The sequence below is a fragment of the Geotrypetes seraphini genome, chromosome 2 (assembly GCF_902459505.1).
Source record: "Geotrypetes seraphini chromosome 2, aGeoSer1.1, whole genome shotgun sequence".
NCBI classification, from domain to species: Eukaryota; Metazoa; Chordata; class Amphibia; order Gymnophiona; family Dermophiidae; genus Geotrypetes; species Geotrypetes seraphini.
Genome location: NC_047085.1, coordinates 513,444,088 through 513,463,035, shown reverse-complemented (window position 1 = coordinate 513,463,035; position 18,948 = coordinate 513,444,088). Strand labels below are relative to the sequence as shown.

The window sequence follows — 18,948 nt, the reverse complement described above, 5'->3', positions numbered from 1 at the left end:
ACTTACAGATGACCTCGTGGGCATGGATGAGTTTTCTTGTTCATACATCTAGTTTTTAAAGGTCTTTAATAGGCCAGTCTACAACTCCAAAGCTATACTATGAAAGTGCAGGAAATTCCAGTTAACAGCCTATAAACTAATTTGCCGATGTTAATGTACTCTTCAATATCAGTTTTAGTATCCTATAATATTATTTACTGATATTTTCTCTCAGCAATATTTGCTCAATAGTTTTTCCTTGGCAACAACAGCGGATGAATCCTAGTTGGATAGCACACATCTACTAGCAGGTGGAGATAGAGAACTGGTTTTCAGGTGCTCCTCTTGGATGGAACTGCTCTTGTACAATTAGTATGCTCTATCTCTAGCAGGTGGATGGATGCCATTTCACTAGCTCCTGGCTTCTTTAAGTGATTTAGCTCTCTTCTCCTGTTGAGTTTTCTTCAGTGAGATAGGGGTGTCTGGCTGAGTGGTGCCAGCATTAGGGGTTACACCTGGACCCCCCCCCCCCCCAGGTCCCTTCACCACCATCCTCCTTGTGCCTTGAGGGTTTTATTGGTTCTCTACCTCTCTTCTTTTCCATTAAAAAAAAAAAGAGACCAATGTCAGGATGACTTTGGCAGAGCTATGCTTTCCAGGCAGACTCCATACTGCAACTACCAGGTCCAGGTAAGGAGGGTCTTTCCCTTTAACAGTTTATTTCAGTTTTTCTATGGTCACACAGTTGTTCAAGTCTGTGTGAATGGCGGCTGAAGTTGTTAAGAGGTGTTTGTGTGGCTGGCTGCGCGGAGGGAGTGGGGGATGAGTCAATCATGGTGACAGAGGCCCGGCTGTTTTCCTGCGCAAATGATGCGCGATCCTGCTCACCTCCGATTTCAGCGGTGCCAAGCACTTTACTGGCCGCTTCGACGGTTGTGGGGACGTGATCGGACTTCATGCTGGTGTAGGGGTGGATGCGATGCTGGGTGCTTTGAGCTCATTGGCGATGCAGTCAGGGACGCAGGCGTTGCCGTTGTCGCTGGAATTTGTCCTCTTGTTACACAAAGCCTATATATTGCAGAGCTCAAAGTTGGATGAGTCTGGGGGCGTTCTTTTGGAGGGTCCTGCTCAGGCCTCTGCTGGCCAGCCTCAGGTTGGAGATGGGCAGGATCAACAGGGAGCCAAACGTCATAGTATAGTTTCAGCGGATGGAGACCCTCAGTTTGACTCAGATCTTTCTCCCTCTCCCAGGATCGTTGGCTGAGGGAGATTTAACTAATTTGTATTTGGGAGTGGTGCTAGTGGGGGAAGTGGATGATCCCACAGCATTGCGCCTATGTCAGAGGGAGGAGTTATCTTCTTTAATCTCTAAGGCAAGGGTGTCAAAGTTGGTCCTCGAGGGCCACAATCCAGTTGGGTTTTCAGGACTTCCCCAATGAATATGCATGACATTAGCATACAATGAAAGCAGTGCATGCAAATAGATCTCATGCATATTCATTGGAGAAATCCTGAAAACCTGACATGATTGCTGCCCTCGAGGACCAATGGGGCTTAATATCTCGCAATCTGACCCTCCAGCGGCGGGGACTGCAAACCCTCTCATGTCCGGCACAAGGAAGCCTCCTAAAATGTTTCTGGTTCATAAAGCCATGCAGGAACTCATATTGCCTCAGTGGGTCACACTAGATGCGGTTTTCCGGGTGGCGAAGGCCATGAGACAGCTGTACTCTGTGGCTCAGGATGAGCTGGATAGGTTTAAGCTCCCAAGACTGGGTGCTTTGATGGCTGTGGTTACCAAGAAGACTATCCTACCAGATGAAGCTGAGGTGGCACTGAAGGACACCCAAGATAGAAAGATAGAGACCTCCATAAAATTGTTTGAGGTCATAGCCTTGACCTTGCAGGCAACTGTGTGCAGCTCTTATGCGGCCCGAGCTTGTCTGCAATGGGTTCACCAGATAACGGATGGGATGATGGAGTCCAGGGCTGCTTTTCCACTGGAATTCTCAGATGTAGAGACAGGCTTAGCGTATTTGGAAGACACTTTGTATGTCTTTGCTAAACAGGTCTATCTCTTATCGGTGGTTTCTCGACGGTCATTGTGGCTCTGCCATTGGGCGGCGGATGCTGCTTCTAAACTGCATCTGGTGCAGCCTCCCTTTAAGGGCCATCTCTTATTTGGCAAGAATTTGGAAAAATAGTGAAGGATTTGGGGGGGATTCCATGAATCAGCGGTATAGACTGGATAAGCCTTCCTATAGTCCAACTTACAGATTGTCTTACACCCCAAAGCCCCACGTTTCTGCAGAAGAGTTCATTTTGCTCTTCCAAGCCCTTGGCCTCTCAGCTGCCCATCCTCAGACCTCGGCTCCCACTGCCAATTCTATCAGGGGACGGCTGTCTTTCTTCCTGGCGGAATGGACCAAGATAATGACAGACCAGTGGGTGTTGGATATTATTCAAGAAGGTTACAAGCTAAGAGTTCTCTCACATTGCAGATTATTTCTTGATGTCCCCCATGCTCGGGAGCGACCAAGATGAAATCAGTGCGAGGAACCCTCAAAGTGATGCGGAAACTTGGAGCGGTGGTTCCGGCTCCTCCGGGGCAGCAGGGCCAGGGATGTTATTCCATTTACATAGAAAGGGGAGTCAGTCAGGCCAGTTCTGGATCTCAAACGGGTCAATCAGTTTCTCAATGTCAGACACTTCTGGATGGAAACTGAGATCGGTAATTGCAGCGATTCAACCAGGGGAGTTCCTTACGGCTCTCGATCTCAAGGAAGCGTACCTGCTTATTCCCATCTGGCCGCCGCAACAGCAATGTCTTTGATTTGCCGTTCTCAAGCAGCATTATCAGTTTCGGGCAATGCCTTTTGGCCTTGCCACGGATCCATGCACGTTCTCAAAGGTAATGGTGGTAGTGATTGCAGCCTTCAGTTGCAGAAAGGAGATTCGGGTTCATCCTTACTTGGACTGGTTAATTTGGGCATCCTCCAGGCAAGAACGCTTACAGGTGACCCAAAGAGTGATTTCTCTTCTTCAATTCTTAGGATGGGTCATCAATTTTCTGAAAAGTTCTCTCATTCCCTCTTAGTCGTTGGAACATCTGGGTGTGTGGTTTGACATGGCTGTGGGGAAGGTGTTTCTACCCAAGGACGGGGGCGACAAGCTGCGGTCTCAGATTTATCTTCTTCTCCGGGTCTCAAGCCCGAGAGTGTGGGATTATGTTCAGGTTCTCGCCTCAGTGGTGTCAACATTGGAGGTGGTGCCTTGGGTTCACTTTTACATGAGGCCTCTGCAGCAGTTTCTTCTGTCGTGGTGGTCCCTGGTGTCTCAGGATTACAATCGTCATCTGAGGTGGACTCCACAGACCTTTCTCAGCATGGATTGCTGGCTAAGCAATTCCAATCTGTTCAGGGCTATGCTATTGGCGTCCCTGGAGTGGATAGTGGTCATCATGGATGCCAGCCTGTCAGGCTGGCGTGCTCAGTGCCTTCAGTTCTCAGCACAGGGCGTCTGGACTATAGAGGATGCTCAGTGGTCGATCAACCTCCTGGAATTGCAAATGATCTGGCTTGCTCTGTTGGCATTTCAATGATCCATTGAAGGCCGAACAGGATTGTTCCGACAGCGTCATGACGGTGGCGCATATCAACAGGCAAGGGGGCACAAGAAGTCCTCAGTTGGCACAGGAAGTGAGGATTCTTCTTTGGGTGGAACGAGCTCCTCTGTTGGTGGCTCACATTGTAGGAAAGTCAAACATTCAAGTGGACTTCCTCAGCAGAAACCTGCTCAATCCCGTGGAATGGGAGCTGTCCCAGGAGGCGTGTGAGCTCATTGCTCAGAGATGGGGGGGGGTGTCCCAGAGATGGATCTCATGGCCTCGGCTCTCAATGCCAAACTTCCTTGGTTCTTCAGCAGACACAGGGAACAGACTTCAGAAGGTGTGGATGAGCTGGCTCTTGCATGGCCTCCAAGACAGCTTCTAGATGTTTTTCTCCCTGGCTGCTGATAGGACGGGTTTTGTATCTCATCACTTGCTTCCAGGTGAGAGTAATCCTGGTGGCTCCAGATTGGCCATGACATCCATGGGTGGGGCTATTGATGGGCGATCAGTTACGGTTTCTGGTGATGTTGGACTTGCTCACCCAGGGTCCGAAATGGATGGAAGATCCCTTCTACTTTAGTCTTAAGGCCTGGCTATTGAAAGGTCGCAGCTGAGGCGTAAGGGGTATTCTGAACAGGTTATATCTACTCTTCTCCAGGCAAAAAAGAGGTCTACATCCACGGCTTATGCCAGAGTTTGGAGAGTTTTCGATTCCTGGTGTGGTGAACAGGGTATTTCTCCCTTTCAGGCTTCTTTGTCTCATATTCTTTCCTTATTACAGGAGGGCATAGTCAAAAGGTTGGCGTATAATTTCCTTAAGGTTCACGTGGCGGCCATTGCTTGTTACAGGGGCAAGGTGTCTCACTCTTCCCTGACATCTCAGCCAGATGTGGTCCATTTCCTGAAGGGGATGCAACGCATTCGCCCGCCTTTAAAGAAGCCCTGTCCAGATTGAAATCTCAAGTTGATCCTTGGAGGTTTGAACCTTTGACTGGCGCAACGCTGAAAGGATGTGACGTTAAAAAGGGTGTTTCTAGTGGCTATGGCTTTGGCCTAACAAGTGTCTGAATTGCAGGTGTTGTCTGGCAGAGACCCATTTTTGCAATTCACGGAATTTAGGGGTTCGGAGGGTGCCTTTCTTCCTAAGGTTGTTTCAGCCTTTCATATTAACCAAACTCTCTTTCTTATTTATTCAATTTTATATACCGTTCTCCCGAGAGAGCTCAGAACGGTTTACATTCATTTATTCAGGTACTCAAGCATTTTTCCCTGTTTGTCCCGGTGGGCTCACAATCTATCTGGTATACCTGGGGCAATGGGGGATTAAGTGACTTGCCCAGGGTCACAAGGAGCAGCGTGGATTTGAACCCACAACGTCGGGGTTCCGAGGCTGTAGCTTTAACTACTATGCCACACACTCCAGGAGGAGGAGTGTGATTCACGTTTCCATTCTTTGCGTTTACTGAATGTGCGTAGGATGCTTCTGCACCATCTTCAGGTTACGAAGGATTTTCGTTGTTCGGATCACCTCTCTTTCTTGTTTGCCGGGCACAACAAGGGAATGGCGGAGTCCAAGGCTTCGATTGCTCACTGGGTCAGAAAGGCTATTGCGTCCACCTTCTCGGTGGCAGGGAAGCAGTTGCTGGCGGTTCTACATGCTCATTTGACCCAGGCAGTGGTCACTTCGTTGGCTGAGTCCAGGGGATTTTCCTTGGAGATTTGTAGGGCTTTGACGTGGTCGACCTTGAACACATTTTCCAAACATTACAGGTTGGATGTGGTGGTGCAGGTGGAAGCTTCTTTTGGCGCTTCGGTCATTGCGGAGGCGGCGTTAGCTTCTCAAGGATTCATCTGCAGCTGTTGCTAAGGAAGGAAAAATTATGTTCTTACTTGCTAATTTTTTTTCCTTTAGATGCAGTAGATGAATTCAGAGCCCTACCCTTTCTGGATATCTGCGGTTGCCTCTACGGGGGCTCAGGTTTCTTGTTATGGTTGGTAGTTGTATTTGGTGTTTTGTCCTTTTGAACGTTGTTTATGGGTAATAAGTTTTTTCTTACTGATGATGTTTCCTGGTTCCGGATGCTTGGGCAAGGAGCGATACTAATTGCAAAGGAAACCTGTTCTCTAGCTCTACCTGCTGGTAGATGTGTGCTATCCCACTAGTCTTTGGATTCATCTGCTGCATCTAAAGGAAAGAAAATTACCAAGTAAGAACATAATTTTCTTTCCTTCCACCATTCTCCTACTCCTACTGGAGCGATGGTCTAGGACATGGCAACTCAACTTCAATGCCAAAAAATGCAAAGTTATGCACCTGGGCAGCCAGAATCCATGCAAGTCTTATACCCTTAATGGCGAGATCCTAGCAAAAATGGTAGCAGAACGAGACTTGGGGGTAATCGTCAGTGAGGACATGAAGTCTGCCAATCAAAGGCAAGACAAATCATGGGCTGCATACGAAGGAGTTTCGTCAGTCGTAAGGCGGAAGTCATTATGCCATTGTATAGATCCATGGTGAGGCCCCACCTGGAATACTGTGTGCAATTCTGGAGGCCGCATTATCGCAAGGATGTGCTGAGACTGGAGTCGGTGCAAAGAATGGCCACCCGGATGGTCTCGGGACTCAAGGATCTACCATACGAAAAACGGCTTGACAAATTACAGCTATACTTGCTCGAGGAGCGCAGAGAGAGGGGGGACATGATCGAGACGTTCAAGTATCTTACGGGCCGCATCGAGGCGGAGGAAGATATCTTCTTTTTCAAGGGTCCCACGACAACAAGAGGGCATCCGTTGAAAATCAGGGGCGGGAAACTACGAGGTGACACCAGGAAATTATTTTTCACTGAAAGAGTGGTTGATCGCTGGAATAGTCTTCCACTACAGGTGATTGAGGCCAGCAGCGTGCCTGATTTTAAGGCCAAATGGGATCGGCACATGGGATCTATTCACAGGGCAAAGGTAGGGGAGGGACATTAAGGTGGGCAGACTAGATGGGCCGTGGGCCCTTATCTGCCGTCTATTTCTATGTTTCTATGTTTCTATGTATTCCTAGATATGAATCCTTTTGTACTTTTTTAAAGCTAAGTGATTAGTTTATCTTTCACCACATTCTGAACAGTATAAGGTTTTACTCTAGTATGAATCTTCTTGTGATTAAAAGTTCCACCACATTCTGAGCAGATATATGGCTTTTCTTCTGTACGTATTCTCTTGTGCCTCGTTAAAGCCAATTCCACATATGAATCTTCTTGTGCTGTTTTAAATTTGTTTGGTTTGCCACATTCTGGGCATGTAAATGCCTCTCACTCTCATGAAGTAATTTTAAACCTTTTTGATGATAAAAGGTATTATCATAATATAAAGATGACAATTTCTCTCTCACCTGGATTATTTTGTGTATTCTTAATCACAGTATTTATACATAATTGGTAGTTTTCTAATTTGTATTAATTGCTCAGTTGTAATAAGTCAATATTCAGCTGTGGACAGTGAGCATTGTCTAAAATCTATTTCTATGATGCTCATCCCCTCTTCACATCTAAGAAAGTACAGTCTAGGCAAACATTGAAAGTCAAAAATACCAAAGCTATATGTTTAAATGATTTTTATTATTCCAGCAGTAAGAAGCAAATACAAACAGTAGTACCATTCAGGAAATAACATTTTCAACAATAAAATCAGTTCCCCTCCCCTCCCCAAGAATCCATGGCCAGTCCAATAGCTGAGAGTGGGAATAAAATCTTAAAGATTCAAAAGTCTACTGCGAGCACGCGGTGTGAGGTCCTGCCAGAAGTGCTCCCACACCTGACAAAATTTGCGACCCTGGCCAAGAGTCAAGTCTCCCACCATGCGTCTCTCCAGTGTTGCGTGCCCTATCATTAGGGATCTCCATTGTGCATATGACGGGGGATCACGGGAGAGCCAGTTGGTGAGGATGGCTTTTTTTCCCATCAAAAGTGCTCTGGAGATAAATGCTGACATTCCCCTGGGTTTGGGCGAGGCTATATTATAAAATCCAAATAACGCCCTCGGTTGCGGAAGCCATCGCCTTCCCCAAAGCGAAGTGGTATATAGGCCAAGATGTCTCCAAAACTGTTGGATTGCGGGGAAGGCCAAAAACATGTGACTCAAAGATGCATGAGCTTGATTGCATTTCGGGCAAGAATGCGACGCAGTAATCCCCATCCGGGCTGCACGTTCCGGTGGAATGTAAAGTCTAAGAACAATTTTCAATTGCATTTCCCAGTGAGTAATATTGGCTGACACCTTCTGAATGTTCTTCAGGATCCGTTGTAACTGTTGAGCAGTCAACTGGCAATGCAAGTCCTCAGCCCATGCTGTCGCTAATATATCCAGATTCGTACTTGGTTGGCAATCCCAGATCCTCACAATATGAAATCGTAGAGGAATCCTCTGTTGGGCTGAAAGGCTGAAGAGTTCCGAAAGCGCCTCCCTGCAGACTTCAGTAAGGGCAGCCACTGGGAGGGACTGAACATAGTGACGGATCTGGTAATAGGCGAAGAGATCATTAGCCTGTAGGTCAAAAGTCCGTTGCAGCTCGGCAAATGTGACCAGGCTCCCCTCCTCCGAAAACAGGTGAAAAAGATATTGTAGACCTTGTGCTTGCCACCTAAGAAAGGTGGCATTTTGCATGCCCGGCTGGAAAGCTCCATTGCCCTGTATAGGCAAATATAAAGACACCCTAGAGGACAATTTGGCTGTTTTACAGACCCATCTCCATGTCCTTCTGGCCGGCGTAAAAATGGGGTAGTGAGACTCCAAAGGATGCATCCTCGGATCCGCCACATGTAGAAAATAGCTCACATGGAACGGAGCCAGCAAAGATAACTCCAGTGGTGTAGCAGAAAAATCAGATGTTCCTCTAAACCAATCATTAATATGTCTCATCTGACAAGCCATAGCATACCAACGTACATTTAATAAACCATAGCCCCCCCTATCCCTGGGCAGACACATCCGTAGCAAGGGCATACGTGGTCACTTACCACCCCATAGAAAATGCTGTAGCTCTTTCGTTAAACGAATGTTATGGGCATGGGACAGCAGCAGAGGTTAAACCTGAAAGCGATATAACCATTTGGGAAAGAGCACCATGTTAAAAAGGACTACCCGGCCCGCCACCGATAAGGGAAAAGTGGACCAATTCTGTAGATGTTGTGAGGTGTCTTGAAGCAATGGGGTGATATTGCTGGTGTACAGGGTCGTAAGGTCTCGGGGGATTTGTACCCCCAAATAGCGAATCGAAGTCTGAGCCCACGTAAATGGGAAGTGACCGCTCCAAGTCTGTTGTCAATATCAACGTGATTAAAGCCTCATTCGCTTCTCCAGGGAAATGTTCATCTTGGATTACCTGGGAGTAATAGTCCCTTAAAAAAGGACTAAGCTGCCCTGAGAGCAGTTTATAAAATTCTGCCGTAAAGCCATCCGGCCCTGGAGCCGAAAAATTTCGTTGATTGTGGATAGCTTTATGTAGTTCTTTAGGGGTGATGGGTGCATTAAGAAACCTAACATCTGAGTCAGAGAGCGGCTGTAAACCGGAATCCGTGAAATAGTCCTTAATAAGGGGTTCAGCTCCCGAGTCCCGGCGCCCATATATCTTCCCGAAGTAGGACTGAAAAATTTGTGCGATGTGTTCAGTAGTGTGGTGAAATTGGCCCGTACTATCCCTCAATCCCAGAACATAACGGTCACCCCGCACCATAGCGATGGTAGCAAAATTTTTGATACAAGAGCATTTTCACCGTGCGCTCATGTATATAGGAGTTGAGGGTCGTTTCCACGGAAGCTAAGTGTTCCCTAGTGTGGCGGGTCGGGAACAGGGTATACTGACGCTTGCTATTTCTTTTTCCAACCGCAGTATTCCCTGGGACAAACGGCGATTACGCGCTATTACATAAGCTATACAATCTTCCTCTGAGCACCACCTTAGCCGTGCTCCAAAACAGTGTCGGATCATTGCTATGCTGACCATTAAAGTCTAGGAATTCACCCCATTTAGTCGTTAGGTATGTTTTGAAATGGTCATCAGAAAATAGATAACTAGGGAAGCGCCAACGTACAGGTCCTCGTAAACCGAAGCCCACATTCACATCTAGCCAGATCATCGCGTGATCTGAAATCACCGCCGGGCCTATTACCGCTGCATCCACATTTAGAAATGCTCTGCGCGTGGTAAGGATGTAATCTATCCTAGATTGTGTGTTATGTGCTCTGGAGCGGTGTGTGTAATCCCGTTCAGTGATATGGAGAATTCTCCACGGGTCTACCAGATCTAAAGTGGCGCAAAGATAAGGCAGGCCTCTGGTATGAGATATACTCGCACCAGGGCCCGACTGAGAACGATCACAAGTCGGGTCAAACACCTGATTGAAATCCCCTGCAATGTATACCGGATCAGTAACCTGCCCAAGAAGCATGGCAGTGAGACCCTCAAAGAAGGAATGATCATAGGTATTAGGTGCATATACATTCATCAAGTAAAAGGAATATGTGCCTACTGACAACTGCAGCAAGAGGTAGCGGCCCTGTGGGTCCGAGGCTACTACTTTCGCAGTGTAAGGCAATGTCTTACTAATCAGTATCGCCACCCCTGCCCACTTATGAGTTGAAGATGCTGCATGCACTGCGGCTACCCAGGACCTCCTCAATTTCTGATGTTCCAAGTCTGTAAGTCGGGTTTCTTGCAGACAGGCTATGTCGACTTTATGTTGTTTGAGCTGTGTTAAAATTTTTGTTCGTTTTATGGGAGAGGTAATGCCCAAAACATTCCAGGATACTATTCTCAAAGTGTTAGCCAGCAGGTATAAAAGGGGCTAGTACAAACATATAAAATGCTAAGTGCAGAAAAAATCCACCCCGGGTTCCCAGCCATACCCAGGGCAGCCACATGACGCTCAGGACCTGCCCGAGCAGCACCAGTACCATGGTAAATGTCAGGTGCAGGAGTCTCGCAGCAGGGACTGATCCCACCCTTCCCAATAATTGAAAGAATACCAGCAGCAACCACGTAGGCCAAGGACTCCCCCCCCCTGGAACCCCAACCCCCCCCTCCCTTCCCAACCTTCTCCCCAATTGCATGGTTGTGGTCACAGCCTCAGATTCGCCCTAGGCGGTCCCAAAGGTGTGAAAGATCACAAAACAATGCCACTCCGGGCCCCGAGTTCCCATACAGTAAATACAATAGTCATAAGAGAAGCTGCAGAGCAAATGAACGTTAGGATGAGCTCAAATATACAGTATATCAATTTCTGAACTAGAACAAGAAAAAACACAAAATTGTAAACAAACTTAAACCAGAATAGCAAGTAACAGCCATATTATCTGAGATCCAGGCTTCCCCCAAACCAGGAGATCCCGGTGCATCCACAATGTCAGAGGCACACAGGAGCATGTGACAAACAAGGAAGCACACCATGTGCTCTTTCATGTAAGGTCCGACTGGGGCAACACCTGAGTGTTCACATAAAGGGCCGCCTCAGCCGCGGCCTCAAATACCTGCCAGCGTCCCTGATGGTAAATTTTCAAAGTGGCTGGATATAAAAAGAGAAAGCGTATTTTTTTTTTCAGCCAAAGAGGAGCAAAGTGGGTAGAATTTCTTCCTGCGCTCCGTTAGGGCCACAGAGTAGTCCTGGAAAATGCGCACCTCAGATTCCTCAAATGCTAAAGTCTCCCGAAGTTGTTTATATTTGCGCAAGATTTCCACTTTATGGTTATAGTTTAAAAGTTTGGCTATTACCATGCGAGGCCTCGCCTCTCTTGCTTGTTCTCGGCCTAGCCGGTGTGCTCTCTCCAGTCGAACAGGCCCCAGGCCCTCCTTCAAGGGAAAGGAACTGGTCAGCCAGGCCTCCAGCACCTGCAGGAGCTTAGCACCGGATACTGTTTCCGGAATCCCCAAAAAACGTAAGTTAGATCTTCTGGATCTATTTTCAAGATCATCTAGTCTTTCTGCTTGTTTTTGAGTCAGAGCCTGCAGTTCCTGTAACGTGGTGTTATGGGCCTGCTGTGTATCCTCGACGCTGGAATCCCGAGTCTCCAGCACTGTGGTGCGGCTAGTAGTCTCCATAGGTAGATTTTCAAGCTTTTGGAGCTGTTCAGAAAGTTTTTCTATGCTGGGCTCCATTGCCACTGTTACTGCTTGAGTAAGGGCCGTAGAGGTGACCGGCGCCATTTTGTCAGCGCCGTGCTGTGGGCAGTCCCGATCCTTTTTTTGAGTGCGGGTGGACATTGGCGATGCAGGAGAGGACAGAAATCTGTCCATATATTGTGCACAGCAAGCATTGCAAAGTGCTGTCTCCCGGCTCACCTTCAATTGCTAGTAACAGGTCGCTTCAGGACTCGGGGCTTGGGAGCTCAGGCAGCCTGCTTCTGCCTTGGCTCAGTGCATCATGTGATCTCTTCTATACCAAAGCTATATAAGACAGTTAGAAATGCCAATATTTTCTCTCAGGAATGTCTGCTTGATAGTTGCTCCTTCCGCCACTCCTGGACACATTCTTTCTGTACCTCTTGTATGAATCTTCTTGTATCTCTTTAAATGTGATTTCCATTTAAGTTTTTATCACATTCTGACCACTATATGGTTTCTCTCCAGTGTGAATCCTCTTGTGCTATTTTAAAGTTGAAAATCTTTTACCACATTTTAGACGTGCATATGGTTTCTCTCCATTATGCATTATGCATTCTCTTGTGCATTTTTAAATTTGACTTCCAAGTAAAGTCTCTACCACATTCTGGACAGATATATGGTTTCTCTCCAGTATGAATTCTCTATTGTATTTTAAAATTTGACTGCTGATTAAATCTTTTACCACATTCTGGACAGGTATATGGTTTCTCTCCAATATGAATCTTCTGTGTATCTAAAGCTGACTTCTGATTATACCTTTTACCATATTCTGAGCATGTATATGGTTTCTCTCCAATATGAATCCTCTCATGTGTTTTTAAAGTTGAGTGATAAATAAAGCTTTTACCACATTCTGAGCATGTATATGGTTTCTCTCCAGTATGAATCCTCCTGTGTGCTTTTACCACATTCTGAGCATGTATATGGTTTCTCTCCAGTATGAATCCTCTCATGTTTTTTTAAAGCTGATTGCCGACTATACCTTTTACCACATTCTGAGCATGTATATGGTTTCTCTCCAGTATGAATCAACTCATGTCTTTTTAAAAATGATAGACAATTAAAGCTTTTACCACATTTTACCACATTACCATGTATGAGGAGAGACTGGAAGCCCTGAATATGTATACCTTAGAGGAAAGGAGAGACAGGGGAGATATGATTCAGACGTTCAAATATTTGAAGGGTATTAACGTAGAACAAAATTTTTTTCAGAGAAAGGAAAATGGTAAAACCAGAGGACATAATTTGAGGTTGAGGGGTGGTAGATTCAAAAGCAATGTTAGGAAATTCTACTTTACGGAGAGGGTGGTGGATGCCTGGAATGCGCTCCCGAGAGAGGTTGTGGAGAGTAAAACTGTGACTGAGTTCAAAGAAGCGTGGGATGAACACAAAGGGTCTAGAATCAGAAAATAAGATTAAATATTGAACTAAGGCCAGTACTGGGCAGACTTGCACGGTTTGTGTCTGTATATGGCCGTTTGGTGGAGGATGGGCTGAGGAGGGCTTCAATGGCTGGGAGGGTGTAGACGGGCTGGAGTAAGTCTTAACAGAGATTTCGGCAGTTGGAACCCAAGCACAGTACAGGGTAAAGCTTTGGATTCTTGCCCAGAAAGAGCTAAGAAGAAAAAATTTAAAAATTTAAATTGAATCAGGTTGGACAGACTGGATGGACCATTCGGGTCTTTATCTGCCGTCATCTACTATGTTACTATATGTTACTATGTATTCTGAGCATGTATATGGTTTTTCTCCAGTATGAATCATCCTGTGTGATTTTAAAGCTGACTGCTGATTAAAGCTTTTACCACATTCTGAGCATGTATATGGTTTTTCTCCAGTATGAATCATCCTGTGTGATTTTAAAGCTGACTGCTGATTAAAGCTTTTACCACATTCTGAGCATGTATATGGTTTCTCTCCAGTGTGAATCCTCATGTGTTTTTTTTAATGTGACTGCTGATTAAAGCTTTTACCACATTCTGAGCATGTATATGGTTTCTCTCCAGTATGAATCCTCTCATGTGTTTTTAATGCTGACTGCTGATTATAGTTTTTACCACATTCTGAGCATGTATATGGTTTTTCTCCAGTATGAATCCACCTATGTGCTTTTAAAGCTGACTGCCAATTAAAGCTTTTACCACATTCTGAGCATGTATATGGTTTCTCTCCAGTATGAAGCCTCTCATGTGTTTTTAACTTTGACTGATGATTAAAGCTTTTACCACATTCTGGACAGGTATATGGTTTATCTCCAGTATGAATCCATCTGTGTGATTTTAACCCTGACTGCCGATTAAAGCTTTTACCACATTCTGAGCATGTATATGGTTTCTCTCCAGTATGAATCCTCTCATGTCTTTTTATCGCTGACTGATTTTTAAAGCTTTTACCACATTCTGAGCATGTATATGGTCTCTCTCCAGTATGAATCCTCTCATGTGTTTTTAACGCTGACTGATGATTAAAGCTTTTACCACATTCTGGACAGGTATATGGTTTATTTCCAGTATGAATCCATCTGTGTGATTTTAACCCTGACTGATGATTAAAGCTTTTACCACATTCTGAGCATGTATATGGTTTCTCTCCAGTATGAATCCTCCTGTGTGTTTTTAAAGTTGACTGTTGATTAAAGCTTTTACCACATTCTGAGCATGTATATGGTTTCTCTCCAGTATGAATCCTCCTGTGTGTTTTTAAAGTTGACTGTTGATTATAGTTTTTACCACATTCTGAGCATGTATATGGTTTCTCTCCAGTATGAATCCTCTCATGTGTATTTAACGCTGACTGATTTTTAAAGCTTTTACCACATTCTGAGCATGTATATGGTTTCTCTCCAGTATGACTCCTCTCATGTGTTTTTAATGCTGACTTCTGATTATAGTTTTTACCACATTCTGAGCATGTATATGGTTTCTCTCCAGTATGAATCCTCCTGTGTGTTTTTAAAGTTGACTGCCGATTAAAGCTTTTACCACATTCTGAGCATGTATATGGTTTCTCTCCAGTATGAATCCACCTGTGTGATTTTAAAACTGACTGCCGATTAAAGCTTTTACCACATTCTGAGCATGTATATGGTTTCTCTCCAGTATGAATCCTCTCATGTGCTTTTAACGTTGACTGATTATTAAAGCTTTTACCACATTCTGAGCATGTATATGGTTTCTCTCCAGTATGAATCCTCTCATGTGTATTTAACGCTGACTGATTTTTAAAGCTTTTACCACATTCTGAGCATGTATATGGTTTCTCTCCAGTATGAATCCTCTCATGTCTTTTTAAAGCTGACTGAAAATTAAAGCTTTTACCACACTCTGGGCATAAATATGGTTTTTCTCCAATATGAATTCTCTTGTGCATTTTTAAAATTGACTGCTGACTAAAACATTTCCCATATTCTGGACAGGTATACAGTCTCTTTCCGGTATGAATCCTCTCATGTTTTCTTAAGTTTGATTGGTGACTAAAACATTTCCCATATTCTGGATAGGTATACAGTCTCTTTCCGGTATGAATCCTATCATGTTTTCTTAAGTTTGATTGGTGACTAAAACATTTCCCATATTCTGGACAGGTATACAGTCTCTTTCCGGTATGAATCCTCTCATGTTTTCTTAAGTTTGATTGGTGACTAAAACATTTCCCATATTCTGGACAGGTATACAGTCTCTTTCCGGTATGAATCCTCTCATGTTTTCTTAAGTTTGATTGGTGACTAAAACATTTGTCATTCTCAGGGCTCCTTTGAAGACATTTTAAACCTGTTTGATGATTAAAAAAAAGTGTTATAATATAAAGATATAGAATGTTTCTCTTTCATGTGGATTATTTTGTGTATTCTTAGATATTATAATTAGTTCCATTCCTGCTGTATTAATTGTTGAATTGTTAAGGGACACTATTCAGCCGAGGTCACTGGTTCATTGGTGACGGCTGGAAGTTGTGTGGTTGCAGCTGGTATATTCAGTGCAGTATCCACATAGCTAACCCGACACAGGACTGGCATTTAAGTGGTGTTACTTGCCCGGTTAGCTATGTGGGTAGTGCCAATGTACGTCAGCATCATTTCAGGGTCTGACCTGACTCCACCACTGCCTGGATCGTGCTGGGATGGTCAGCGCTGCTACTGCTGCTTGTATGATGGACCGTTTACTAGTGATTGCTGCTCTGCTCCCCTTGAATGCTATGAATGGACTTTTCCTGAGTGTGACCCAGGAATGATACGGGGAAAAATTGGTCCCCGTCTCTGCCCTGTCCCGTCCCCACAAACCATCTGATCCTATCTGCACAAGCCTCAAATAGTTTTATACTGAACTTATTTTATTAAAGTATAAAATGAAACAATATTCTGTACAATTGTCATTTTAGAAATCAAAGTTCTGGCTGGGTAGTGAATGGCCTTGTCACCGTATCTGCGTCAACAATTTTTTTGCCACCATTTCGGCAGGATTCCCGCAGGTAGCCACAGGTAACAGCCACCGTGTCATTCTCTAGATGTCATCTCTACTTGCCAAAAAGTGATTATAAAATTGAATCGGGTCTTGCTCCTTGGGGTGAACTCCTGGGGGCGGTCTTTGATCGAAATCACCAGTCTAGAAGGGGAATGGGGATTGGCGATTGTAATTTCATCCAAGACTCAGGCAAAGCAGCAGCCACCTATTATTAATTTATTGCCCTCCCTTCCCCCACCGTGCAAGTGGTTAGAACCAAGGTATGCTATAATGATAAACATCCATGAACAACAAGTCTTGTACATATTGTGTGGGGAAATCTCCCCCCCCCCCCACCAGTCATAGGTTCCAATCTCCCCAGATACTGATGAGCCCATAAAGAGGCAACATCATACTGGTATAAATTTGAGCCGTTGAGTTCCTGTAGAGGCAGCCGACCCACTGCCGAAACTGGCCCTCTATACCATACTTAGGAAGCACCCAAAAACGAGAGTCCCACATAACCTTGTCAAAAGCCTTCTCGGCATCAAAGCTCGCCAGGATGTCATCTCCTGCCCATCTCCGTCCCTCCCTTAATACATGCAAGGCTCTTATGATATTAGAGGAGGCAAATCCAACCGGGTCCTTATGGATCAGATTGGGGAAAACTGTACTAAGTCTGCATGTCAGGATAGCGGTGATGATTTTCATGTCTTGGTTGAAGAGTGAAATCGGACGATTAGACCCTACAAGCTCCGTGTCCCTGCCAGGTTTGGGAAGAACTATAATATACGCTCCAGACTAAACTAAACTAAACTAAACCAAACCTTAAGTTTATATACCGCATCCTCTCCATAATTATGAAGCTCGGCAGTTTACAAGAGCTTAATGTAAGGAAGGAACAGCATAATGGGGTTGGAGGCTGAGTATAGGGGGAAGAGAGCATTATATTTTCGTGAATAGCCTAGTTTTTAGATGCTTTCGGAATAGTTGGAATAAACGCAGATTCCGTAGTGGGGCAGTAAAGTTATTCCAAAGCTCAGTGATTCTGAAGAAGAGAGATTTCCCTAATTTTCCCACATAGAGGATACCTTTTAGCATGGTGGAATCAGGACTCAAGGAGTTCCAAGATAGTGGAATTAGGGGAGGGAGGATGCCATATAGGATCTTAAAAGCATTTAAAGTGAAATTCCAGTGCAAATTACTGGAAGCCAGTGAAGTTTGGACAGGAGTGGGGAAACATGATCATATTTGCTTTTTGCAAAGATCAGCCTGGCCGCAGTGTTCTGAAGACTTTTTTTGGTTAGACTTAAATAGATGGAGTTACAGTAGTCTAGTCTGGAGAGGACGTTAGATTGTACTAGGATGGCAAAGTGTTGTTGGTGGAATAAGGATCTCACTTTCCTCAGCATGTGGAGGCTAAAAAAGCATGACTTCACCAAGGAGTTAAGATGGTCATTGAAGGAAAGAGAAGAATCGATAATGATGCCTAGAACTTTGCTTGAGAACTCAAGTTGCAGTGTGGAGCCAGAAGGCAGTGAAATGAGGGTGGGTAGCTGTTCTAATTTTGGGCTGAGCCAGAGTAGTTTTCGTTTTGGACTCGTTCAGTTTCATTTGTACTGTGAGGGACCAAGACTGGAGTTTCGTTATGCAGGCTGTTATGTTCTCAGAGAGGTTGGTAAGGTTCGAGTCTGTCTCTAGAAGGACAAGGATGTCATCGGCATATGTGTAGTGTTTCAAGGGAAGATAGATGGAAGAGTTTCAGGGAAGACATATAGATGTTGAAGAGAATAGGGGCTAGAGGTGATCCCTGTGGGACTCTGCAAATCGATTTCCAAGGAGAGGACGTGGTGCCATTTGTGTTAACAGTGTAGGAACAGGATCGTAAGAATTTCAAGAACCACTCTAAAACTGTGGAGTCAATGCCTATCTCGGAAAGTTGATAAATTAGAATATCATGATGGACAACATCAAAAGCTGCAGAAAGATCGAATTGTAATAGGACAGCAAACTTATTACAAGAGTGTAGTTGTTGCACCTTTGAGATTAATGAGGCCAGTAGGGATTCGGTGCTGAAGCTGGGTCTGAAGCCATATTGGTAGGGTAAGAGAATGGGGAATCTCTCTAGGTAAGATGAGAGTTGGGTAGATATAATGGCCTCTAGCATTTTGGTCAGGAGAGGGATATTAGCTATAGGACGATAGTTAGAAGGTGAGAAAGGGTCAAGATCGGCTTTTTTCAGTAATGGGATCAAGGCAATATGTCCCATTTCTGCGGAAAATAGGCCTGATAGTGAAGCGGAGTTATAAGTCTGGTGAGGGATGAGATGGCCTGTGCAGGAATTTTCTCGTATAGGCAGGAAGGGAATGGGTCCAGAGCACATTTGCAGGATTTCAGTTTGAGGCAGAGTTTAGAGATCTGGGATTCGGATATATGCTGAAAGGCAGTCCAGGATCTGTCAGCTGGGGTAGGGTTAGAGTCGCTGGGAACCAGAGAGTTGTAAGAGACTACTGGTGGAAAGGAGCTTCTTATGGTAGTGATCTTTTCGTTGAAGAATTTTGCTAGTTCGTCTGCTGATGAGGAGGAGATGAGGAGGAGGGGGGAATGGTGGTCCTCACCGCGTATGAGAGCCCCCCCCCCCCTTGGTGCGCAACTGATTTATCCTAGTCCCCGTCTCCGAGGTTTCACCAAGGATGCTAGTAATTTCCCCGCTTTGTTTCCCCAGCAGTGGAATTTGTACTTATAAGGCCTGTCCCAATATGGTAGAT

At 45.0% G+C, this 18,948-nt stretch overlaps 1 protein-coding gene and 2 pseudogenes across 1 annotated transcript; 1 reads left to right on the top strand and 2 right to left on the bottom strand.

Annotated features, from left to right (window-relative positions):
• The window catches only part of LOC117355254, a 623,529-nt pseudogene that overhangs the window by 343,997 nt on the left and 260,584 nt on the right, over nucleotides 1–18,948 (top strand).
• On the bottom strand, nucleotides 12,370–12,721 carry LOC117355282 (gastrula zinc finger protein XlCGF49.1-like). The gene has a single exon (XM_033933602.1). It carries the CDS (start codon nucleotides 12,689–12,691, stop codon nucleotides 12,380–12,382), a length of 312 nt encoding a protein of 103 aa, XP_033789493.1. The 5' UTR covers nucleotides 12,692–12,721; the 3' UTR covers nucleotides 12,370–12,379.
• LOC117355236 overlaps nucleotides 13,403–18,948 on the bottom strand; it is a 35,229-nt pseudogene continuing 29,683 nt past the window's right edge.